Genomic DNA, 22677 nt, shown 5'->3' with positions numbered 1-22677 from the left:
TGCAAGCTGCATGTGCGCTAGCTATCACTGTGTTCTCTGCCACACTACTTACTCAAGCATCGTAAATAGTAACCTTCCCTCTTGTGTCTACCTTGAATTCACTCACTGGTCTTATTCAATTAATCCTGACAAGCTACAACTGATCTTTTAATTAGCAAATCTGGTTGCTAATTTTCTGATCTGTGCTCGATCTGGAAACACTTCTTACAGGTTTTTGAGTTATCACATTCTCCAACTTCTCCAAATTCCCTTTCCATTTCTTTTGTTGAGTTGTCTTGAGAATTCTGTTTTCTCTGCTCTCCGTTCTGTATGAATTCCTTGGGCACTTTTGTGTACCTTCAACGGATTTAGCTACTAACTTACCTAATTATGGTACTCCATTTCAAATCTGTATGCCTTTCCACTCTTGCTGCCCCTAACACAGCTCAGTAACTGTGTCCTAATGTCAGGGACGTCAGTGCCCATTTAACCTACAATTTCTGTTTTCCTCCATCCCCTTCTCTCCATTGTTATAAACACAACATCTAACTTCCATGATCCATCAGCTTCCCAAATTAGTGCTATCGTTAATTGGGTCTTATTTTAACTTACATCAAACTCAAAATATCTTTCTACATTATTTCAACAATGTTTTGTAAGCAGATATCTAGCATTTCATGTGTCTGTCTGCATATTACCTTTGAAATATTTACATCTTCTACCACATAAGCTCTAAATATTATAAAGTGTCTCACAGCTGTTAAAATACATTTTACTTATACCTCACCAGCCTCATTCCATGTAAATCCCAACAGAAGCCCGAATACAAATGATCTTACTATTTGAAATCCTCTAACTTCATCTGAATTTAACTCTGCAGTTCCTCCTGAAGCTCACTCCTGCCTGGGAAACCTCACAGGCCTTTCTCATTTACATCAGCAGGGTTTTGTGGCCCTTTTGGGTTTTAAGTTCTACTGAGTGGCCAGTTTCATAACTGCAAATCTATACTTGTGTTCTCTATCTTCTTTAACAAAATAACCTTTTTATGAAGTTCACGACTGAGAATCCTAAAGACCCAAAATCTGATTATCAGTGAGGCACCTAAGCATTTTAAATTGCCCACACAATAATAAAAATATTAACCTGTTGTGCCAACGCTTGTTGTGTTGTAAGTTGCTGTTTTGTAACATTTGCTTCAAAAACATCACGCCAGAGATGGACAGGGCCCCCCGCTCACCAGGGCCCTTACTCCACAGGTGTCCTACTGAGGTAATGTACACCTTCCCAATCTTCCCTCCAGGGAAATCAAATCTCATCTCAAATAAAAGCGTTTTTCTGGCTTTGGACATGGAGAGACACTACACACTTCATGTAATGTTTTCTCAAGAGCTGTCCAAGGGGAAAAAAAAAACATTGTTTTAATAATTAATCATAGTTCCCCTCCACAAAACAATATAATTGGCATAGTAATTAAAGCAATTTAATTAAAACCTCCAACAATGTGGCATGTGGGATAACTTTTTACAGTGGATCACCAAAGGTGAACACTTCCAGTAGAGCAAACACTTCTAGTGAGATGGCAGCGGCCACCGGGCAAAGTAGGATCCTCGCGGCCACTAAAAAGGTGGAAGGAGGGAACCAACACCAGCCAGGACGCTGTCCTCTCACTACCACACATATGCCATGGCACATATGTCCACATATACATCCCACACACACAATAATAAAGACTGCACACGCTCATATCATTCCAAAACAGTAACATTTAGAAAGGCTTCCCTAAAGTAAATGAAACAGACAATGCACCAAGTGTAGGCTTTTTATTGGTTTTGCCCTATTGTGGTATAAAGAAAAAGTCTTCACTATACAGTATATATTTTTAAACATTCAGAGAACCACCACGAACACCTTCCCTATTCTAAATGAAATTTACTAAATAACTTGCAGTACTCCCCATATAATGTGGATTTCACTGGTAGCACCACTATCAACCTTTTCTAGCTTTTAGCTCCAAATTGTTAGCTATTTGCTTTACTACATTATAAAGTTCAGAAGATAATCTGAAATAGCAATGAATGCTGTAGCATTGTAATTAAGTATGAATGCCCCATGCCCTACTTTACCAGAAGTCCCAGCACTGACCTCACGTCCGTTCAGCACTTACAGCAATGCTCGCACAGCAGACGTGAGGCAAGCATCCACCTGGACTCAGCTAAATGCTGGTTTCAAGGAAACAAACACATGACAGCTATATCAACCACACTCAAGCTGCTTCCACCTCAGGACATAGCACAGTATCTTAGCAGTGAAATCTGACATTAATAATAGCTTAGGGACCACTAAATTTATGGGCTAACATCGAGGAAGGAAAACAAGTTCACATTCATTGCCAATTGGCCTGTGTAATCTTTAAGCCTCTTAAGACTCTTCTTGTTTTAATTTCATCATCTGACAGATGCATATTGTGCCTCAAAGAAGCTCTCTAAAGCCATGATTTCCACAATGTTTCCAGAAAGGAGCTCTCCAGACCATCTTTTCTAGCAAAACGTGCTTTAGCAGAAAAGAAACAGATGCCATCAACTAATGGACTCACAAGCCAGTCTCTCAGAGGCAAGCAAGCCAGACCTCTGCACACATCTTTCAAATATCTGATATCTCGATTTAATGCAAAGCTTTTCTTTAGGAAACTCAGATGGAAGCACTGGTGATAAGTGCAAATAAATGTGTTATTATAAATGTTTAAATTAAAAAAGAGATCAGTCTCAACATCTGAAATAAATAATCTTAACTGCTATGTCATTTAACACACATTTTAACATAAAACAGATTTCTGACTCACTTTTACAAGCTTTCCTTCAACTGAGAATTCATTTGAATCTTGGACAGTAATGTTATTTTTTATGTATAAACATAACATTTCTATCAATTATGATATGAACTATATGCTTTCAAAGAAGCATGATCATAGCTCCTTATCCACAGGGTACCTGCTACATGTCTAAAGCCAGGAGAAGTGCTGACCCCTAGACATACTACCTACTGTCCCGTTTATAAATTACATACAGTAAGTTAGCAGTAACTGCAAAATCAGAACTACAAGAGCAGTGAGACTACACGAAAAGCTATGTGAGTGTCACCTCCTCGCCCCTTCCTCTCTTTCTCTCTCCCTCTTCCCTTCCCAGATCTACCTACATCTGCTCACTGTGAGCAGACAATATCAACAGCTAGCAAACAGCTGACTGGTGAGAGGTCTATACAGTGAGGCTATAGATACAATGTAGATATGCACACACTTATACATTATACATAGAGTGTGGATATACATATACAGTGTGGGTATGCATATACAATGTGGACAAAAGGACAACTCAAATCATGGGAAAGAAGTAGGATCATGAAAATGTTACTCAATATGAAACTATGAGTTACTTACTGCTAAATTTTCCATTAATACATTCGGACCAACCATGGTTGAACATGAGTAACTGAAGCCAATAACACAATAATGGAAGCAAGGAAGGGCCACTGCATATCTCAGGAAGTATTTTTGAAATAAAACATTTACCATTCTCCTATAGTAAAATAACATGTATATACATGTATACATTACATATCTAAGTTATTTAATTGTAGACATTAGATTATTGTATAATTCAAATGCTAATTTCTGTAGCCTGCTTATCTGTTTGCAAGCCTTGTTATGAGAATCTCCTCTCTCAATGTTGTATTAACTCTGCTTCCCAACTGTCCCCTGCCAATAAAGCAGTTTACAGCCAATCACTGAGCAGAGGAGAGAATAAGTCTGGACTTCCTGCCAGTCAAGGGAGAAGGAGTTAGAAAAAGAAGTAGGGGATCATCAGCCAGAGGCAGAGGTGCAGGAGAGGTGAAGAAGATTCAGCTGGAGCAAAGAAAGAACTACAAACTAAGTAACTTGTGGATTTTGGCAAAGACAGAGTCAGGATAACATAGAGGGTTAAGGACAAACAAACTGCTCAAGATTGTGTTGTTAGGCTTTATAGACAAATGAGTCTCAATTTTTTGTGATAGCCAGGTTAAAAGAGAAACTGAGAGAGAAAAACAAAGTTATATAAAAATAACCCTAACATTTAATGTTTAAACTAGTTTCATGAAAAAGTTCCATTTGACTTGGAAGTTTGAATAATCATTACAAAATAAAATCAAATAATTTCAGTTAAATACTTTAACAACACTGGCCTCTTATATATGTTCCATTGTATATGCACTTTAAATGGCAATATAGTGTCTAAACACACACACACACACACACACACACACACACACACACACAATGGATGCAGTTGGTGCTTTGTTTCATTTTGTTTGTTGTTTCATTTGGCAATACTATAAACAGACCCAAACATAATTCTCCAATCCTCTTAATACTGAAAACCATTACACATTTGGAACAGGCCCTCACTAAGTTGCACAGGCTGACCCAGAAATCATTCTAGCCCAATCATGCCGTAAATTGCTGAACCTCCTGCCTCATCCTCCACAGTACCCAGGATTACTAATCTACTTAGCAGGCCTAGACCTGCTTCTTAAAAGTAATCTCAAAACTAAAATTTTCTAAGCATTAAATTCAAGAAACATTTTAATAAACACAAGTAAGTACTCCACAGGAAATTACTGTCCCCAAGTTAAACTATCTTTGTTCAAAACAGCCTGAACATGGAATAGCAAAAGAATTGTTTGTTTTACAAGAGTCAGCCCACACAATTGAGAGGTTAAAGTTAAACAGGTTTCTGGGGTTTTAAGGTAGCTGCACCTTCTGTCTTTCCAATGAGTTACACTCAGATAAAAGCACAAAGTGGAAAAGCTCCCTTAAATAATACTTGAGGGGCTGAGAGGCTCTTCAGGAACCATGAGAGCCTGAGTTCAGATCCCAGCAGCAAACAGGAACAAGCGTGCACTGTCGCATGGGCAGCTGTAACCCCGGCACTGATGAAGGCAAAGGGGCAGAGGACTGCTGGTGACTGCTGAATGCTGGACACACAGGAAGAAAAATAAATGAGAGTTCCAGCTTTAGGGAAAGATCATGCCTCAAAGGAATACAAAATGTCCTCCCTGGACCTTATACACACAGAAAGATGCACACACTCACTCACAAGCACAACTAAAATAAACAGTATTTGACTGACTCACTTCTCTGAAGTAGTATATATTCACAAATGCAAGAACAACAGAACAATCTTAACTGTGAAACAAGAGCCTGACCTCACACAAACAGCCATGGGCCAAAATCCTAAGTGTGACCTGTGTAAGGCATCTTAACTAAGAGTTACCAAAATTATATGTATTAAAGAAAAAGAAAGAAAGAAAAAGTCTGGAATGACTCTGAGGAACAAAGTCCCACCAAGAAATGGCAGGGACATACCTAAGATTACCTAAGGGAAAGTGAAGTGTGACAAGTCCCTTCTCAATCCCCTACCTTCTACAATGAGGAGAACTTCCCCTCCCTGCTAGGAATTATCAACAGTGTCAAGATGGCGTGCTGTGGGGAAGTGATGCTCCATGCTACTTCTGCTTGTCTCTCACAGCTTTATTTTGAAATATCTTTAAATAATATTTGCATAAAAGCCTCAGCAGCAGCTCCCCTCTGAGTCAGAGCACAGACTCTTTTCCCTAGCAGAATAAGGGGGCTCTGGGCCCCTGCAGGGCAAGGCTGAGGAGGTTTAAAGTGGCTCGCTGAACAGTCAGTGTACACTCAGCATTGCTCGGCTACGGCACAGACCTACTGAGTAAGCCGGCGCTGCAGGTCCTGTGTGTGTCCCAAATTACATACTAGTACTCAAAGCCATTTAGACTCACCCTCGCAGCACAACCTATGCAAGTGCAGCAAGGCAGCCTAGGGCTTCCTTCAACAGAGCTGCTTAACTCCTGCACACACAGTCCTACAGCTGGCAATTACTCTACCAGAAGGCAGTACTGCCGACAAAACAATCCTGAACCCCTCTGGAGTAAACAGCATGCCCAGAAAATATACAATCTTAAACGATATAACCAATGGAGAAACAAAATTAGACAAATAAATGAAGTACATTTTAAAATAACAGAGAATGGGCAGAAAACAAAGTCTGAAATAGGTTTAATGTAAATAAGATATAAGCTCTCAAAGATATTTTGAACAGTCAGCTGGCTTCATACTGTACCTCCAGATCCCCAAAGATATATAGTCTCTCTCTCTCTCTCTCTCTCTCACACACACACACACACACACACACACACACACACAGTCACTCCCCTCTCCAGTCTAAGCACAGTGGGAAGTAAGGTTAATTAGGAAGAGCTTTGATGTCAATTCTGAACTTTAATGGCACGGTTGCTAGATTCAGGGCAAATCACCTGAATCTATAGAACACTTCAATTTACACAGCTCTTTGACAAAACTAACTCACATGAAGGTGTATGGTGAGATAACACAAAATAATTAGAACTGGGCATACTATAGGATCTATGTTGAGTATACTAACAAGTAAATTCTCAAGATTAATAAAATGTTTTAAAATCATTCCTGTGATGGGTAATCTTGACTGTTATTTCATAAAACTTAGAATCACCATGGAAACAAATTTCTGGGCATACCTGTAAGTGATTGCCTGGAGTAGGTTCCCTGAGATGGGAAGACTCATGCTAACTCTTGAGTGATAGATACCACCCCACAGGCTACAGCTGCGAAGGAGTAAAACAAGAAAGGGGAGCACCATCAGTGACTGCTCTCTGCCTCCTTCGTGAGGCACATAAAAGAACAGCCGCCACCTGCTCCTCCCTATAGTTACAAGTTTTTATTTCTTTAAGGAAGGATGAATATTTGCCAGCTACAGATAGTTTACTACGTTTGGAACTCTGGGGACTCTGGAGAAGGTGTAAAAGTGCTAGAGCCCCAGAAGCTGCGGCAGCTGCTGCTCCCCTGTTGCTGGCTGCTGTTTGATCATGCTGCTGTTGCTGGTTGGAAATATCCTGAGGATAAAGAAAAGACTTGCCCCAGGTTAACTCCATGATCAGCTGGAATTAGTCTAATGACACTGGCGGCCCCTTTCCCCTCTAAGCTCCTTTCTCCCCTACCCAGTGTTTGAAGGGATGGGGTGGTGTAGGGAGGCAGCAAAGAGAACCCAATAAAGTAGCCAGAGTCCAGCTACACCTCCCACCTACATTTTCTTCCGTGATGCACTGTATTCCCCAAACTGTAAGCTAATGGAAACCGTTCGGAAGTCACTTTCTTCTTGTACTTTATGGCAGCAGTAAGGCAAGTAACTAATACAATTTACAAATTAAGGAAGGCAAGCAGGCATAAACTCCTGCTTAGATTTATGTAGCTTTATAGGCTATAAATAATATAGTCACAGCATATTCAAAACAAAGGATGCATTCTTTCATTTTCTAGTGAGCCTCATCAGGAACATCAGTCATCATTCAATTTGATGTTTCTAGACACACAGACACACACACACACACACACACACACACACACACACACACACACACACGGGCCGGAGGGGAGAGAGAATGAGAATAAATTATAAAGCAATATTGTTTTAACACTAGAAAAACACAAAAATTTATGCTAAGATGTTCTGTAACATTAACTGCCTCACAAAAAGGAACCATGCTGTGCTAAATCAGACTTTCACTATGCTGCAAGAGTAGCCAATGGCATGGAATGAGCAACGCATGCGTAATAAAGATACTGGCATCTCCAAACATAACCCAAAAATCCACCTTTACAAGTAGCTGGACATAAAGCTTCATTTCTAATGACAGTACACTGCTTCTTAATTAATAAAAACATTAAGTATGATAAAAGTTTAAGAGCTGAGTTTAAGAACTATAGAAATTAGCAGCAGGAAAGCAATCAGCATGACACCGCCCTGCTCCTGCACTATCCAAGCAACAAACCAAGCACACTAGTGACACAGCATCCCAGAACCCCACAATAACTCTGCAACAAAACCACTCGGACACCATGTATTCATGTCAAAACCCTGCCCTCCATCTAACTTCCATCACCAGACGTCACAGTTACCCCAGGAACAGCCTCACCTTACTTCCGTTATCTCAGCAAAATTATTAATTGTATCCTCTCTTTCACTCTCAAGTGTCCTGGTTTGGATGACAAATTATACACTCATCTTCCTTCTAAATAGCTGGCTCCATTGGCTATAAGCTATTAACTTTGCCCTCATTCAGCTGTCAGGATAATTATATAGATATTCTGAGATGAGTTAAATAAACTTTATGTGTATATAGTCTGTGGCTTCATTATCATTATGCTGCAATTTGACATCTCAAATTCATATGAGGAATTTTTCTCCAAATCTCACTTCAATTGATCTAGATTAACAGGATATATAATTTTTCTGTGAAAATAAACTGCCCGTGTACTTTCCAGCAGGAGCTAAGGAAGCACACAAAAGCAGACAAGTACAGTACATGAGGGACTGAAGAATCAAGTTGCTCACCTATCTGGCTAACACAATACAGAAGCATCTCAGAGACACTTCCACAGTAGCAGGACTGCAAGCAATCTGTTTCACAAACTCTTAATCCACTAATACTAATTTTAAAACTACGTCAGTCACCCAAGGAGGCTCAGGAACGTAATCCTAGCACTGAGGAGCCTGAAGTGACATGATGGCACAAACTCAAGGCCAGGGTAAGGCTCCAGGTCAGCAAGGGCTCCAGGGTGAGGCTACCTCAAAAACAAAACACTATTATTAAACCTTTACAATTTTTCTAATTTTGCTCATTCAATAAGTAAGTAACGACACAGTAAGAGACTTGCCAGAATTATCTGGTCTAAACTGCATCCGTCCAGCAGCATGTGCTAAAGTTACATCTTCCTGCGTAACTACAGAAAATAGCCAAAATGTTTAGCTGGAAAGCCAAGAGGCTAAAGCCTCAACATGAGGATGTGTGCTGAGGAGTAGTGTATCACTCTGATATGAGGTAGCGTCATCTGAGAGGAAGGAACCTCAACTGAGAAAACTCAGTATCAGCCTGGGACAGGCTTGTAGGGCATTTTCTTAATTAGTGGCCCATGTGGGAGGGTGCAGCCCACTGTGGGTGGTGTCATCCTTGGGCTGGTGGTCCTGGGTTCTATAGGGAAGCAGACTGAACAAGCAGTGAAGAGTAAGCCAGTAAGAAGCACCCCTCCATGGTCTATGCGCCAGCGTCTAATTCCAGGTGCCTGCCTGTTTGAGTTCCTGTCCTGACCTTCTTCAATGACGGACTATGATATGAAAGTGTAAGCAAATAATAAACCCCTCCCTCCTTAAGATGTGTTTTAATCACAGTGTGTCATCACAACAATGTAATCTTAACTAAGACATGAGGAAAATAAAGGACAAGGTAATCCCCACTGCCAAAATCTAAGAGAAGGTTAACCACATTCACACATCAGAAACTGCAACTATCCGTTCATATTTATCAAAAGGCCTGGAACTACAAGGAATACAAACCTAATTCAGTCTAGTGTGGGAAGGGGTATGGTATCAGTTCACAGAACAAGGATTATCGAGATAAAATTGGGTTGAGGGATATGTAAACTAGACTCCTGCTTTCTTATTTCCTTAGCTACGACACTCAGGAGCACAATTTTGTTCTACTTAATTTATATACTACTAGACATGCCTAAAACAGAGAAGTAATACACAAATATTCTCTGAGTAAATTACAAACCCCTTTTATATTCTGCTTAGCTTCCATCTAGCAGATTTTTCTATGCCAGAAATGATGGAGAGTGAAGGAGTGCATCCTTCCTACCGTCCTACTCTCGAGCCAATCAGCAAGGGCATCTCTGGCATTTCTACTTCAAACACCCCTCCTCCTCCTCCTCCTCCTCCCCCCCCCATTCCCTTTTTCATTCCCCCCCCCAACTCACACACATGAATTTACACTCAAAAAGTGCATCCATACTCAAAAGCTGTTTGTGTACAAAGGACCAACTTCTTATAAAATTACTCTGTGCCTGAACAAACATCAATCTTTAATTCCCCTATTATCTTATCAACCCATCATCTAACACTACATTTTGATCACTGCTGACTAAAAACGTAATTTAAGAAAATGGTAAGAGAATTTTTAAATTAAATGTAAAGCAAAGGACAAATGAGCACCTGAGAGAATGTTAATAATTAATATATGAAAAGAGAAAGACAACAAGAATTAAGAAGTAGCTACTTCAGAAGAGAATATGGGTGTTAAACAAGCCCGCAGAAAGGCTGGTGAAAATACCAGTATCTGTTCAGCAATGACCTTTAGAAGGATGTCCATGGACTGCAAAACATAGTCAACAGTGCACTTGCCTGTGTGAATGTGAGACCACTGTTCAATCCCCAGTTTAAACACCAAGCAAAACCAGCTGCACCTAGATTCATGTCCCAAAATCTAAAATCCAAACAACAACTGAAAATATCTCACTCTGTTGTCATACAATTTTACTGAAAACAATAACCATTAAAAAACTTATCAGCTTGATTTTATTCTTTGTTGCTTTCCAACAATCATCAAAGTTTATAATTAAAAGCTAAATTTCAACACCATGACCAATTATGAGCTGGAGAGAGGGCTCAGCAGTTAAGAGTGTTTGTTATTTTTCCAGAGGACTCCAGTTTGCTTCTCATCATAGCACCCACGTTGCATAGCTCACAACCACCTCTAATTCCATCATCAGAGGATGACATCCTCCTCTATCCTCTGCTGGCACCCACAGGCGTGTAGCTTCCACATTTACCACCTTTCACACACGCATACATAAATACATAAATAAAGTGTCCTTTTAAAATAGGTAGGGGAATAGTCATAAGAATCTAATCAGTTAAAAAATCTAACTTTGGCATACTTTTACAAACACAATTCAAAGTCTTTTTCACTACAAAATATTTAGTCATTTAAACTACATTCTTAAGCAGGTTTCTTGCAAAGTACTATGTAAGAAGTCAGGAGGAGGTGACACCTACTATTCTTGAGAAATAGTTACTAGTACTTTAATATTAAGTGAGTAAGTACCTAACATTGGTCATAATAGCAGGGAAGTTTCCACAAAAGACTGGAAGATAAGGTAGGGTTAGCCACTGAACATTCTTTTAGATACCCTGATAAAAAAATATTCTGGCAGCACAATTTCTGTATCTCAGGTAAGAATGGGTCACCATTAAACAGTTACTGAGTCCCATGCTTTAGTCTAGCATGCCACAGAGCATGCTGTAGGCACATTCTCTAAGTGTGCAGACAATACCATGTTTTGATAGTATGGGTCCAGAGAAGACACTGAGAATTCAGGCTAATAAGTCAGATTGGATGCTCAGTGACTTTTAGTAAATACCAGGCAGAGCGGCGTGTTCTCTTGTACAGTGTCACCCAAGATGCGAATGCAGGCAAAATGTACTACTCTAAAGTGGGCATATTTAAATGCACAGAAAGAGATGGGATTTGTCACAGCATTTGATTTTAATAAACTAACTCTCTAAATAAGCAACTAAATATTCGCCTCAGTGCCTTCAAAGAACAAAGCCTACAGACAGCTATTTGGCCAGTACAGCCGGTATTTTTACATCTCACTTCTAACACTGTGAAACAGTAACTTTTCATTGTTTGGAGCCACAAAAAAAAAAAAATGTTACTTTTCATTAGGAAACAAATACAGAAATCAGCTGGACTTGTGTGTCCTTTCTACCTTCCTAGTCTCCTGGGCACACTAACACCGAACTTTACAGGGAGCTTTGATGCAATGCAGGTGAGACCTAGGAACAGCATGGAAGGTGACAGCAAAGGGGAGGTCTTGTGGTCAGGGAGAGATAGAGGAAATCATGTCTGTGCACAGTCATGGCCTAGAGATGTCATATGGCCCCGTCAAACACTAGGCAGAAAAGTAAAAGTCACCTAGCTTGTACCTATAAAAAGAAAACTGATAATGGTAAGTATCCCTGGCACACCATTAAGACTACTTAGGAAAACTATATAAGGTAGCATGCTGAATGAAATAATAGGCCACAGCAGGACAATGACAAGAGAGGTTGTTCCCCTACAACTATGCTCACATAGCCACTGACCATTCACAAACAACACTGGCTACTAAAAACGCCTAAGTTCATTTGCCGACCGTGACCAGGCTCAAGGTTTCATTCCCAGCACTGAAAGAAAGGGGGGGGGGTGGGAGGTAGGTATCACTGTTATCTTTAAAATAAGCATATAATAATACCATGTAAGTTGTCAATGCTGTTAAAATGTTATCCGAAAATTCTATAGTAGTCAGGCGTGGTAATGATAATGTAGACAGGATTCCATAATTATTTCCCCACATTGCTGTCTATTGGCAGCAGAATGAAGGGAATATGCTTATTCAAATACTTCAAATGATACAGAAGGCATTTATTTTTCTCCTTTTCTGATAAGAGAATTAACTCAATATGGCCACCCCACCCACTTCGGTGTCTAACATGTTCTGTATCAGGAAGTTGGATCTGGGGCACATCTATCAAAAATCTTACAAAGATAGATACTGTCAGCCACACAAAAAATGAAAAGTTTGCCCCTGGTGTTTAAAATAACTGTTTTCAATGAAGTACAAGTAAATATCTAGTAGAAATGGTTTCCTCCTACAACAGCAAAGAGAGAAGAAAATGTTTCTCTCAGTCCTTAATATACGAAAATAGATTTTTAAAGTACAGGTTGAAGACAATTGTAGGCACACTGAATATTAGTCAACTAAAGTCCTCAACTTTAACTGTTCATTCTATGACAAAGAAAAAAAGAAAGAAAGAAAATAAAAAAGAAAGCTATTATTCTTTGAAACTTTGAAGTTTAATGGGTATCCTGAGGCTGTTGGATAAGTAAACACTATAAAATAATTCTTACCATTTGGACCACTTATTTTTATTTCTTGTGGGTAATATTCAACTTAAGAACTGTGTACCTTAAAACCACTATGACACTATGCAGTTGGATCTGGTCCACCACCGCCTTTATTCCCCATTTATATGCACTGTCCCTTCCCCCAGATTCTCTGCTTCTTTACCAACATGCAAATTATGGCTGTCTGAGACAACTTAGTACCCACCATTGGTCATTGTTGATAGATTAGACAGATGATACATGACAGACAGACAAAAGAAAGGTGGTAGTTACATTTTTGGGTCTTGCTTCTCTGAGTAAAACTCCACTATGAATGTTATGGCTGCTCTAATTTCAGCTATTGCTAAATGTATGAAATAATACTGTCTTGTAGAAAACCATATTTACTTAAGCTTAGTAACCCTCTTCTAAAATAATACCCAATGACCCACAGTCATAATTCTTTTTTCCAAATTACATATGAGATCTATGATATGAAATCAGACTTAACACTACCATAACTATATTCATGTTCGGGGTAAATATCTGTAGACATAAATCTCTACGTTGCTGATACAGTTAAAAGGTAGCAGGCTAGGCCTAATCTGGTGAAGACATTGAAGAATGAAGTTCAGTGAGGCCACCTTTACTGCAAGAACGCAAACAGCCATGCTCCAACTGCCTGGGGTGTGCTGTGACTGAAAGCAGGACACTCGGCAATGGAAAAACAACAGAAAAAAAAACAAAAAACAAAAAAAACAGAGAATGAGCCCAGCAACCACTTACAAGGAAAGAGATTCTACCCACAACCTGGTCTAGAAGAAATCTCAGATCAGACCACACTGCAGCCTGTTACTTAAAGCCACTGCATTTGAGACAACTTGGTGTTACCTGGAGGTTTAAGATGAAATAAACCCTTTGTTCTTTTTTTTTTTCCATTTAGTCAGTGTTTATCACAGCAACAAAGAAGCAATTCAACAATCCTTTTTTTTTCTAAGTCAAATCACCTATTCTATGAGTAGCTTTTTAAATTTTTCTTAGAATGACTAAGAAACCAACAGTTCTTGAGACAACAGGATAGTATGCTAGCACCACCAAATATCAGCAACTACAAACGAAGGTACACTCTTCCATCACGTGTAGCAAGACTGCCCTGGCTATTCGTTCAGCAAACAAGCCAAACGGACACTTCGAGCTTCTACATAAAAGGAACAACAACAAAAACACCTGCCTACGATTCACTGAGTCAAATATTCTGCCATTCCAAATTCAAAGAAATAAGAAAGTATGATTTAAATAAGTGTTTGCAAAATTTTCAAAACCTAATCACTAACACGGCAGTGACAAAAAGCATGAGAGAGCCTTCATAAGGATTAGTGCCTCCATTTTTAAAACAGTTCCAAGTACACGTTTTAATTCTTCTGTTGACCTAAGAGGCTGTTTCTGTTTAAAACAGGAAGTCTTCACTTGGTTCTTCAGACCATCAAGGAGTCAATAAAGCCATGATAAAAAGCTTAGCATCTCTACCTTCATTGTACTTAGGCCCCGTTTGATGGTTATGTGTTTAACCCTTTGGGTCAGACCCCTGTCCAACTCTGCAAGTAAGCAAGTTAGTTTTTAAGGAGCACTCATCCACAACCGGTAACCCACTCCCTTTTCAAGGTTGAGAACAACATGCTTATAGTATCACAATCATTACACAGCTGTACCACCCACTCCAAGCCTCAGGGGACATCACAGAGGAGGGCTAACAAGAACGTCGGAGACAGAGCATGGGTAGACGTGTGGCAGAGAGGTATCTTCTGGACAGGCTCTTACACTCGCTTCAGTGTTTGTTAGTGATCTGTACAGGACTGGGCCATCGGCACTTCATCATGGACAGGGGAGAAACTTGTGAGTTTCCACCCCTTTCTGGAGAAATGTTAACAGTTTACACTTGTTGGGGGAGACTGGCATTTTCTTCAGTGGTGTAGTCACTGATCAGTTGCTCTTACTCCAGTAACTTCCCGCCCAGACCAGTGCAAAAACAAACTAAAATTAAACCCAGTGACTGACACACAAGACGACAAGAAATTAGCACAGGGACTTACTGAGAAGGTTCACGAAGAGGGAGAATGAAGTGAAAATAAGTCAAATTGTCCATGTAAGTGTATAGAACTGTCAAAGTATTGCATAAAAATGTTCTAAACTTCATCTTCCAGAATTTGACTTTCTACTCATATGTACACATCTCTAAAGAGCAGTAGGAAAAAGAGAAGGAAAGTTATACGAACAACGCCAGGCACCCTTTTCATCTAGGCCTCCTCTAATACTTCCATCAAGTAAAAATTCATCACCTACAAAAACATCCCCTTTCTCCAATCAAATGCCAAATCTGAGCACATGAGTATGGACTTCCTAGGTCCCCAGACTCTGACAAAAAAAACCACATGTACTGCTTTGAAGCTACACAGACTACACTGTATTGTGGTCCCAACCTACTAAGGTACTACCACAAATATATAAGAAAGCCAAGTATCTGAACACAGACCTGGAGACACCACGTTTCTTTCTTTTTAAGGATAATACAGCGCTTCAATTTCCATCCCTCAACCTACTCTTTTGTCATCTGATTCGATCAATCTTCTCTTCCTTTCAGCTTCTTCTCCATCTACCATCTGCTAAATTCTGCTCCCACTCACAGCACTATTGCTTGACATGTTGCTCTCTCTTCCTCACAGCCTACTGATTTGCTAACAGGATGCATCCTAACTGCTACAAGAAAGTTGTCTTGTTACATCCAAAGGACTTTGTTTAAACAATCCAGCAGCCACCGCCTGTTACTGATGATCTCTCCTCAAAATATTTATTCTCTTCTCTGACATCCAAACTCAGGCAAGGTTCTTTCCTAGCTAGCTCTAGTAGTACAGCTCTCTTTGGTTCTCCCACATGATTTCTACTGGCACAACACCAAAATACTGGCACCTTTCAGCATTTGGCATTAAGTCTTCCATTGTCAACAACCACGAATTCAATGATGTGTGCTATTGATTTCTAATTCCATTTTTTAATCAACATAAGCACCCTTGCAGACATTGCAGCTTTACCTTTCACAAAAGCATCTCACAAATAAAAACAGCATATTGTCCTCCTTTCCATTTACCACTGAAGTAAACAGAATTGTCCTTTAATCAAGCTTTACTTGTCCTTTAATCAAGTTCAAGTCAACATTACCTCATACCTTAACTTTTGCAACACCTCTTGAGTACATTGTTACTCTTTCTAAGCTTGCATCCCCCTTAAAGCTATTCTCCACACCACATTCAAAGAAATGCTAAATAGAAGCTTCACTTCCAAGATACAAAGCCATCCCTTTCTTCCTATCCATCTTTTAAGATAAAGGCATATACTTTAACACAGCCTACGGCCTCCCTAGAACTTGACTCCAACCTTCCATTCTAGTCTGAAACCAGATTCCGCTATTCAGTGCTTATTAGTCTTAAGAACTACTTCAAGTTCTACTTTCTTCAACAGCCCAGCGCCACCTGTTCCAAGTGGCTCCACCCACAATGTGCTAGACCCTTCTACATCAATCAGCAACCAAGAAAATGCCCCAGGGATGCCCACGGGCAATGCTCAGTTAAGACTCTCTCTCCCTAGGTATGTCATTTGTGTCAAGCTATGAAAAGCATGCTATTATGGGCCCCACTGAAGTCTATGCACATTTATCTTTTCTGCATGAGTTTTACATTGGATTATAAACTATAGAACATACACCAGAAGCAGTTTTTGTTTTAGCCATCACCCTAGCTCCAAAATAGAGCACAACACCTAATATGTAACATTTACCAATTAATATATATGAAAAAAAATGACAACACGTTTTAGAATGGCAAAGATGACATATGTGATATTTTTGAAAAATGATACTCACATATTTATTTTCATTATTTCAATAGTATTCTACTAAAATCAAAAAACTTCAAGGCATGACTGTTACAACACACTTAATTTTTTAAAACCAAACATAGAAGATACATCTACTTTGAGTTTCTGCTATAATATTAATAACAAAAAGCAACAGCAAAGTTTCCATACTCAACAAGTTTATATTTTACTGGCAAGTCAGTACATCATGGCTCCATAGGACCCTTTGGGATCCTCTATCTATTCTATTATGATGGAATCATCTGAAAATGTGAAAAGACTGCACTTTGTAAGGCAAACCCAAATCCACAGAAATAACTGACAAATAAAACAGGCATAGATGATGAGAAAGAATATAACTATTTTCCTCCATTTCTTTTCAGATCATGAAGTACCCTGTACTTGTACTCATGAAATGAAACTTGAGCCAGGTGCAGTGGCTCACACCATTGTCCCAATATTTGGTAGGCAGAGGCAGAAACAGCCCAAGTCATCCTGGACTACCGAGCACATGAACATGAGATATTCAGCAATGATTGTACTTAGACAAATTGTTGCCTTTCTAAGTTTTCTCATCTATCATGAGTAACTGTGATTTTATTATCCTCTGAATGTGTAAAATAATTAAAACTTGAAAACTAAAATGAAGGCTGTGCAAACATAATGACCTGAGTTCAATCCCCAGAACGGATTAAAACTAAAATAAAATATTGTAAAAGCCAGGTAGGCAGGGCCAGATGGACACCTGGAGCTCCCCCTTCCAGCCAGCCTAAACCTAACGAAGGAGCTAACCCAAGAGCCTATCTCTCAAAAAGAAATGTGGGGGACAGTTGAAGAAAGAATGACACCACAGGTTGACCTGTGACCTCCACATGTACCAGCAAACACGAGTTGGATTGCTATAGCTAATTACCATATATGAAGTATCTTTGCTTGTTTTTTATTATTGAGGCAAAACACCACGACCAAAAGCAACTTGTGGAGAAAATGGTTTCTTTAATCTTCCAGTTTATAGTCCCGCTTGAAAGGATGTCAGGACAAGAGGACAGGAGGAAGGAACTGCAGCTTTACTGGCTTGCTCCCCCTCGCTTATCAGCCAACTTTTTATACATCCCAAGGGTGGCACCATCCACAGTGGGAGCTGGACTCTCTAGCACCTATCATTAATCACAGAAGTGCTCTACCGACTTGCCTACAGGCAATCTGATGAAAGCATGTTCTCAATTGGCTTGTGTCAAGGTGACTAAATAAATAAACAAACAAACAAACAAACAAACAACCAGGACACAAAGGGACTCAAAAGCAGGCATTCAGAGATCCAACACCAGGGAAGTACAAAGGAGCTGGTTATTTCAAGCTTAACAAAGATGGTGTCTCACTCCAGAGCAAAGGTCAAATAGACCCACCTCTCTCTGCAAAAGATTTGGGTTATTTTCCTGCAATGCAACTTACTACAGGTGTCAACAACCTCTTGTTACAATCCTTTCCATGTTGTCCTCTGTCAAATGGAGATGAAACAACCAGTGTAAATGCTGGCACCCTGACTCAAATCTTCTAAAAAGAGCAGTGAGTTTATTTGAGTCTGGAAAATATTACTGTTTTAAGTAATAAATTCACATGCGCTAGAGTCCTGGGTTAATAGCGTGCCACAGGAAGGATAGAGACGGGCAACCCACTCACTCTTTGGGTTCACAGTAGTAGAAAGCAGACAACAGCCTGAGATGCAGAAGCAGCACTGCTGACAAGCTGCCTGTAGACCCACAGTAGAGTAGAGACAGCCACAATAGGTCTTCAAACAGCAGCCAGGATCACAAAAGTAGCAGGAGAGGTCACCACAGAGGCAGCGGCCAGGGCAAAAGAGAGCAACCATGACAAGGAGAACAGCAAAAATAAAGGCAAGAGGAGGCAAAAGGCAGAGGCTGAAGAGGCTGTCAGGGGAAAAAGCCACAGGTACAGGACGAAACTAGAACGGATATTGGGAGACTACAGCTTTAAGAGCCAAAGCTCTCAGGGATGCTGGGCCGAGGATATGCAACACTGGCTCCAGTCAAGGGCCTAGGAAATCCCAACATAGTAAGCCTAGAAACAGCAACACTAGCAGCCATTAGGAGCTAAGTAACTTTTTAGACCTCAGTAAGACCTGTAACACAACACTCATAGGCTGCAGGGTCTCAGTATCCTGAGCCTACTCAAGAGCTACAACCCATGGGCCTCCATCTGTTACTGTAGCTGTTCACTGCTATCAAACTCCAAAACACCAAACTGTCAAGACAGGCACTGGAAAGGTTTCCCTTACCCACCAGTATCTCTATGTCCAAAGAACACAGGGACCACAGGCAGCTTATGAGAACAGAATCACTCGGTGCTGTGACACAGGACTCTGACATCACCTCTGCAACAGGGAGTTTGGGCTATTCAAGATAAGGTCTGTTGCTTTCAATCAGCCTTCACCATGCTTTCAGACAACAACTAACTCACAACACACATCTTGACGTGTGTGGCCATCAGCATGTTAATTACATGAAGTTTTGAAATCTGTACTATATTTACAGACTGTTTCCTCCACTTCTGTTCTTGCCATAAATATACTATTAGCAACATAAGGTTAGCATGAAACAGGTTAAAAATGTGTTCACATGGCTGTATTTAATGTCAATAAGGGAAGTAACTATAAAAATGTTCAATCTTCTGTAGTTACTTAGTTATTTCTCCTGAGTATATTCTTAAACAGAAAATATAACAAAACTCATTTTGAAGGATATAAAAGTATCCTAAGATGCAGGTCCTTGGTGTCTGGATTTGAAAATAAGCACACTAAGCATCAAGGTTAAGTGTTTGCCAGATGTCTAATCAGAGATCCAGTTGGAGCTGGACCATCTATGACTCCGAAATCCATAATGGTAATTGCTGCTGATATGATTACTACATTAAAACCAAATGCTACCCATTTTCCCAGCCTGACTGTAGATTTTAACGTGGTCTCCTGCCTACAACAGGAACATGCTCATGCTGCGGCTGCCACTCAGATACAGGTATCAGTAATGTTTGTTTTAAATTATGTTCCAACTGCTATGCTTTCTGATTCAAAGCTGTAGAATCATACACTGGCTATTAGGGTCTTAAGTCCAAAAGGGGGAAAAAATAGGAGAAGCAATGCTGGACTGCCACTTCTCATCATTTCCCACACTTCACGAGTTTAATTTCCTCTCCATTTTCCTTACATTCACTATGTGTACGCTGCATTAGCACCACAGATTACTATTCGGTTCTCTGTTTTTATGACAAACGTACCTTTGGATGACATCTTTTTTCCATCTCAAATCATGTTTCCCCCATCTGTGTGTGTGTGTGTGTGTGTGTGTGTGTGTGTGTGTGTGTGTGTGTGTGTCTCCATGTGTGGCTGTGCATGTGACAAGGCCTGTGTTCAGGTCAGAGGACAGTTTTAGGAGTTGGTTTTCTCACCACTAGAGTTCTGGAAATGGAATTCAAGTCTTCAGGCTTGATGGCAAATGCCTTCACCTGCTGAGCCATCTCAAGGGCTCCTAATCTTTTCCTTTAACACAATATCTTATCTAACAAATGCTGTACGATTTTAAGGGAAGTGCATATGTATTTTAGGCATAATTATTTAATTATAACAAGTTCCCCAACCATTTACATGTTGAAATAGTCTCAGAATTAAAGATACTAAGAATCTCTGAACCTGTAAACTTTCTAATATTTTTCCTTACAACATATAAAGTGGCCCTAGTGGCATTCTTAGGAGCAAAAACATCACATACGTCATAAAGTTCCTCATCAATAACTACTGCCCTGTGTTTTGTATATCACAACTCTCTCCCCACCCACCAAAAAAAAAAAAAAAACTGCTGCAAACCTCCTACCTTCTCATGAACTAAATTTATAACTCTGGAAAATATGCCACAAGACACAAATTGCTAGAAAATCTAATTTGCGTTGGAAGTGCATTCTCCAATCTCTGACCAAAATACCACGAATTCTGTATGCCCAATTGTTCAAGAAAAAAAAAATTCAATTCAAGGGATGGATAGAGAAGAGCAATTCTTAACACTGAAGTTGTTCCGAGCGGAGAATGGAGAGAACTCAGCTGTTAAAGAGCGGTAGCTGCTCTTCCAGACACCTGGGTTTGATTCCCAGCACCCATGGAGGTTCACAATCTATTGTGAGTCCTTTTCTAGAGGACCAGACACCTGGGACACCAGGAACCCAAGTAGAGCACAGACATGCATGCAGACAAAACACCTAACATTAACTTTTTTAAAAAATTAATGTAGAGAAACAATTACTGTTTATGTGTGAGATTACTTTTTCACTCTCATCATATTACTGAAAGTCTACTAATAAACTGAACCAGATTCAGGTTATGAACCTGGTGTGCTTCTGTAATTTCAACAGTAAAACCCATCTTCAGCCACATAAACAAAGTACTCTTGCCAAACTGGTCTACAATTAGAAATCTTGGTGACCAATTCCAAAAGACATGCTTTTGTGAAACCACTAGACCTGTTTCCACATTAATTCTGCAAGACTGAGTCTTCAAAACTGAGCTCACAAATAACTCTACAAGTCATTTAGATACACAAAACCCCACCCACAAAGCTAGAAGTGGGTTGAAAAAGAAATCATGTGACCCACACTTCACAAATAAATAAGCATAGGGTAAAAAAAATTTTTTTAATTCAATTGTTCTCTCAATTACAATGAGCTGAACACAAATGTAAGCATTCGGTTCTACAAGGCTACAATTACGAATGCAGAATAACACACTCAATATGACGCCTTAACATAAACAAGAGAGAATGGAGTACGAGATAAATAGTTCCTCTGTGCTTGCGGGTGTTTTCACACCCAGCACGCCCTTTAGGAAGACCAGCTTCCAAAGCAGGGCCTACACCTGAGGCATAGCGCATCAGCGACTTCAGCCCACACTTCCTGGATATAGGAGTTGGGTCACCCTAAACATCCACAGCCTGTGGAGCCCGAGGGACACGCCCAACCCGCTCCCGCCCACGTGGCTCCTGCCCCCGGGCGCCAGCGCCCACGTCCTCGCTGCCTAGCAACGCGACCCGGCATCCTAGCAACGCGGCCAGCTCCAGCCCGCCCAGGCCTTCAGGCGAATGCCCCAGGGATCAAATCTACCTCCTTTTTCTTCTGTCCGCCCCCGAGCTGGATGCAGAGCAGCAGCAGCAAGAGGAGGAAGGGAAAGCTGCCAGTGGGCAGGTAGCGCAAGCGGCGGCCCGCCTGTCTCCGGCGTGAAGGAGCGGCCCTGCCACCCATGGCCGCAGGGCTGTGTCTCCTCCACGCGCGGTAGCCGTGCGCGCCCAGCTCCTCCCGTGGCCGCGCCCGCCGGGCCAGTCGCCAGCAGCCTCTTGGCCAAGGCCTCGGGGTGGCAGCGGCTTCTCCAGGGAGCTGGGAGGAGGCTAAGGGCGTGGAGGAGGAGACTGGCAGCGCATCCGGTTCACTAGGAATGGCGAGGGATGGAGCAGGAAGTGGGCGTGGCGAGAAGACAGCTCAGTGCGCGCGCGTGTGAGCTGCTCTCTCAGGGGGTTCCTGCGTGCCAGCGTGGGGAGAGAGGCCTTTGCATTCACCCCTGACCTGAGGCCCCTGCTCACTGAACTCGCTGGGCCGCAGGACTGTGCAATGAGCCTGTTAGTCCAACCTTTCACCTGGGCTTTAAAGCCATTCCTCTGCTTTCCTGCCCCAGAAGGCTCCATTCGTACTGAGAAGTAGTTAGGAACCCCAGTGTGCCTCCTCTTGAGCCCCATACCACACTTGACATACAACTTAGTCTCCTGGATTCACTTTGCCATGGTTTCTTCCACCCTCCATCAGGGACCTTAGGAGCCAACCTGCTAAAAGCCATTCAGTAACTAGTCATGAAGTATCAACATTGTTCTAGAGACTTTCTGAACAAAAGTC

General features: G+C 40.8%; 1 protein-coding gene across 3 annotated transcripts in view; it reads right to left on the bottom strand.

Annotated features, from left to right (window-relative positions):
* TUSC3 (tumor suppressor candidate 3) overlaps positions 1-22243 on the bottom strand; it is a 139977-nt gene extending 117734 nt beyond the window's left edge. The window contains exon 1 of one of the 3 annotated variants that reach the window (XM_084758265.1): positions 21898-22243. In XM_084758265.1, the coding sequence (XP_084614391.1) occupies positions 21898-22035 (138 nt within the window). In that variant the 5' untranslated portion in view covers positions 22036-22243. The remainder of the gene's footprint in view (positions 1-21897) is intronic. The other 2 variants (XM_084758264.1, XM_084758263.1) reach the window with 2 other exon arrangements.
* Positions 22244-22677: the final 434 nt, after the last annotated feature.

The sequence above is a fragment of the Acomys minous genome, assembly GCF_964271855.1.
Source record: "Acomys minous genome assembly, chromosome: 15".
Lineage (NCBI taxonomy): Eukaryota > Metazoa > Chordata > Mammalia > Rodentia > Muridae > Acomys > Acomys minous.
This window is presented reverse-complemented; position numbering and strand designations above follow the sequence as displayed.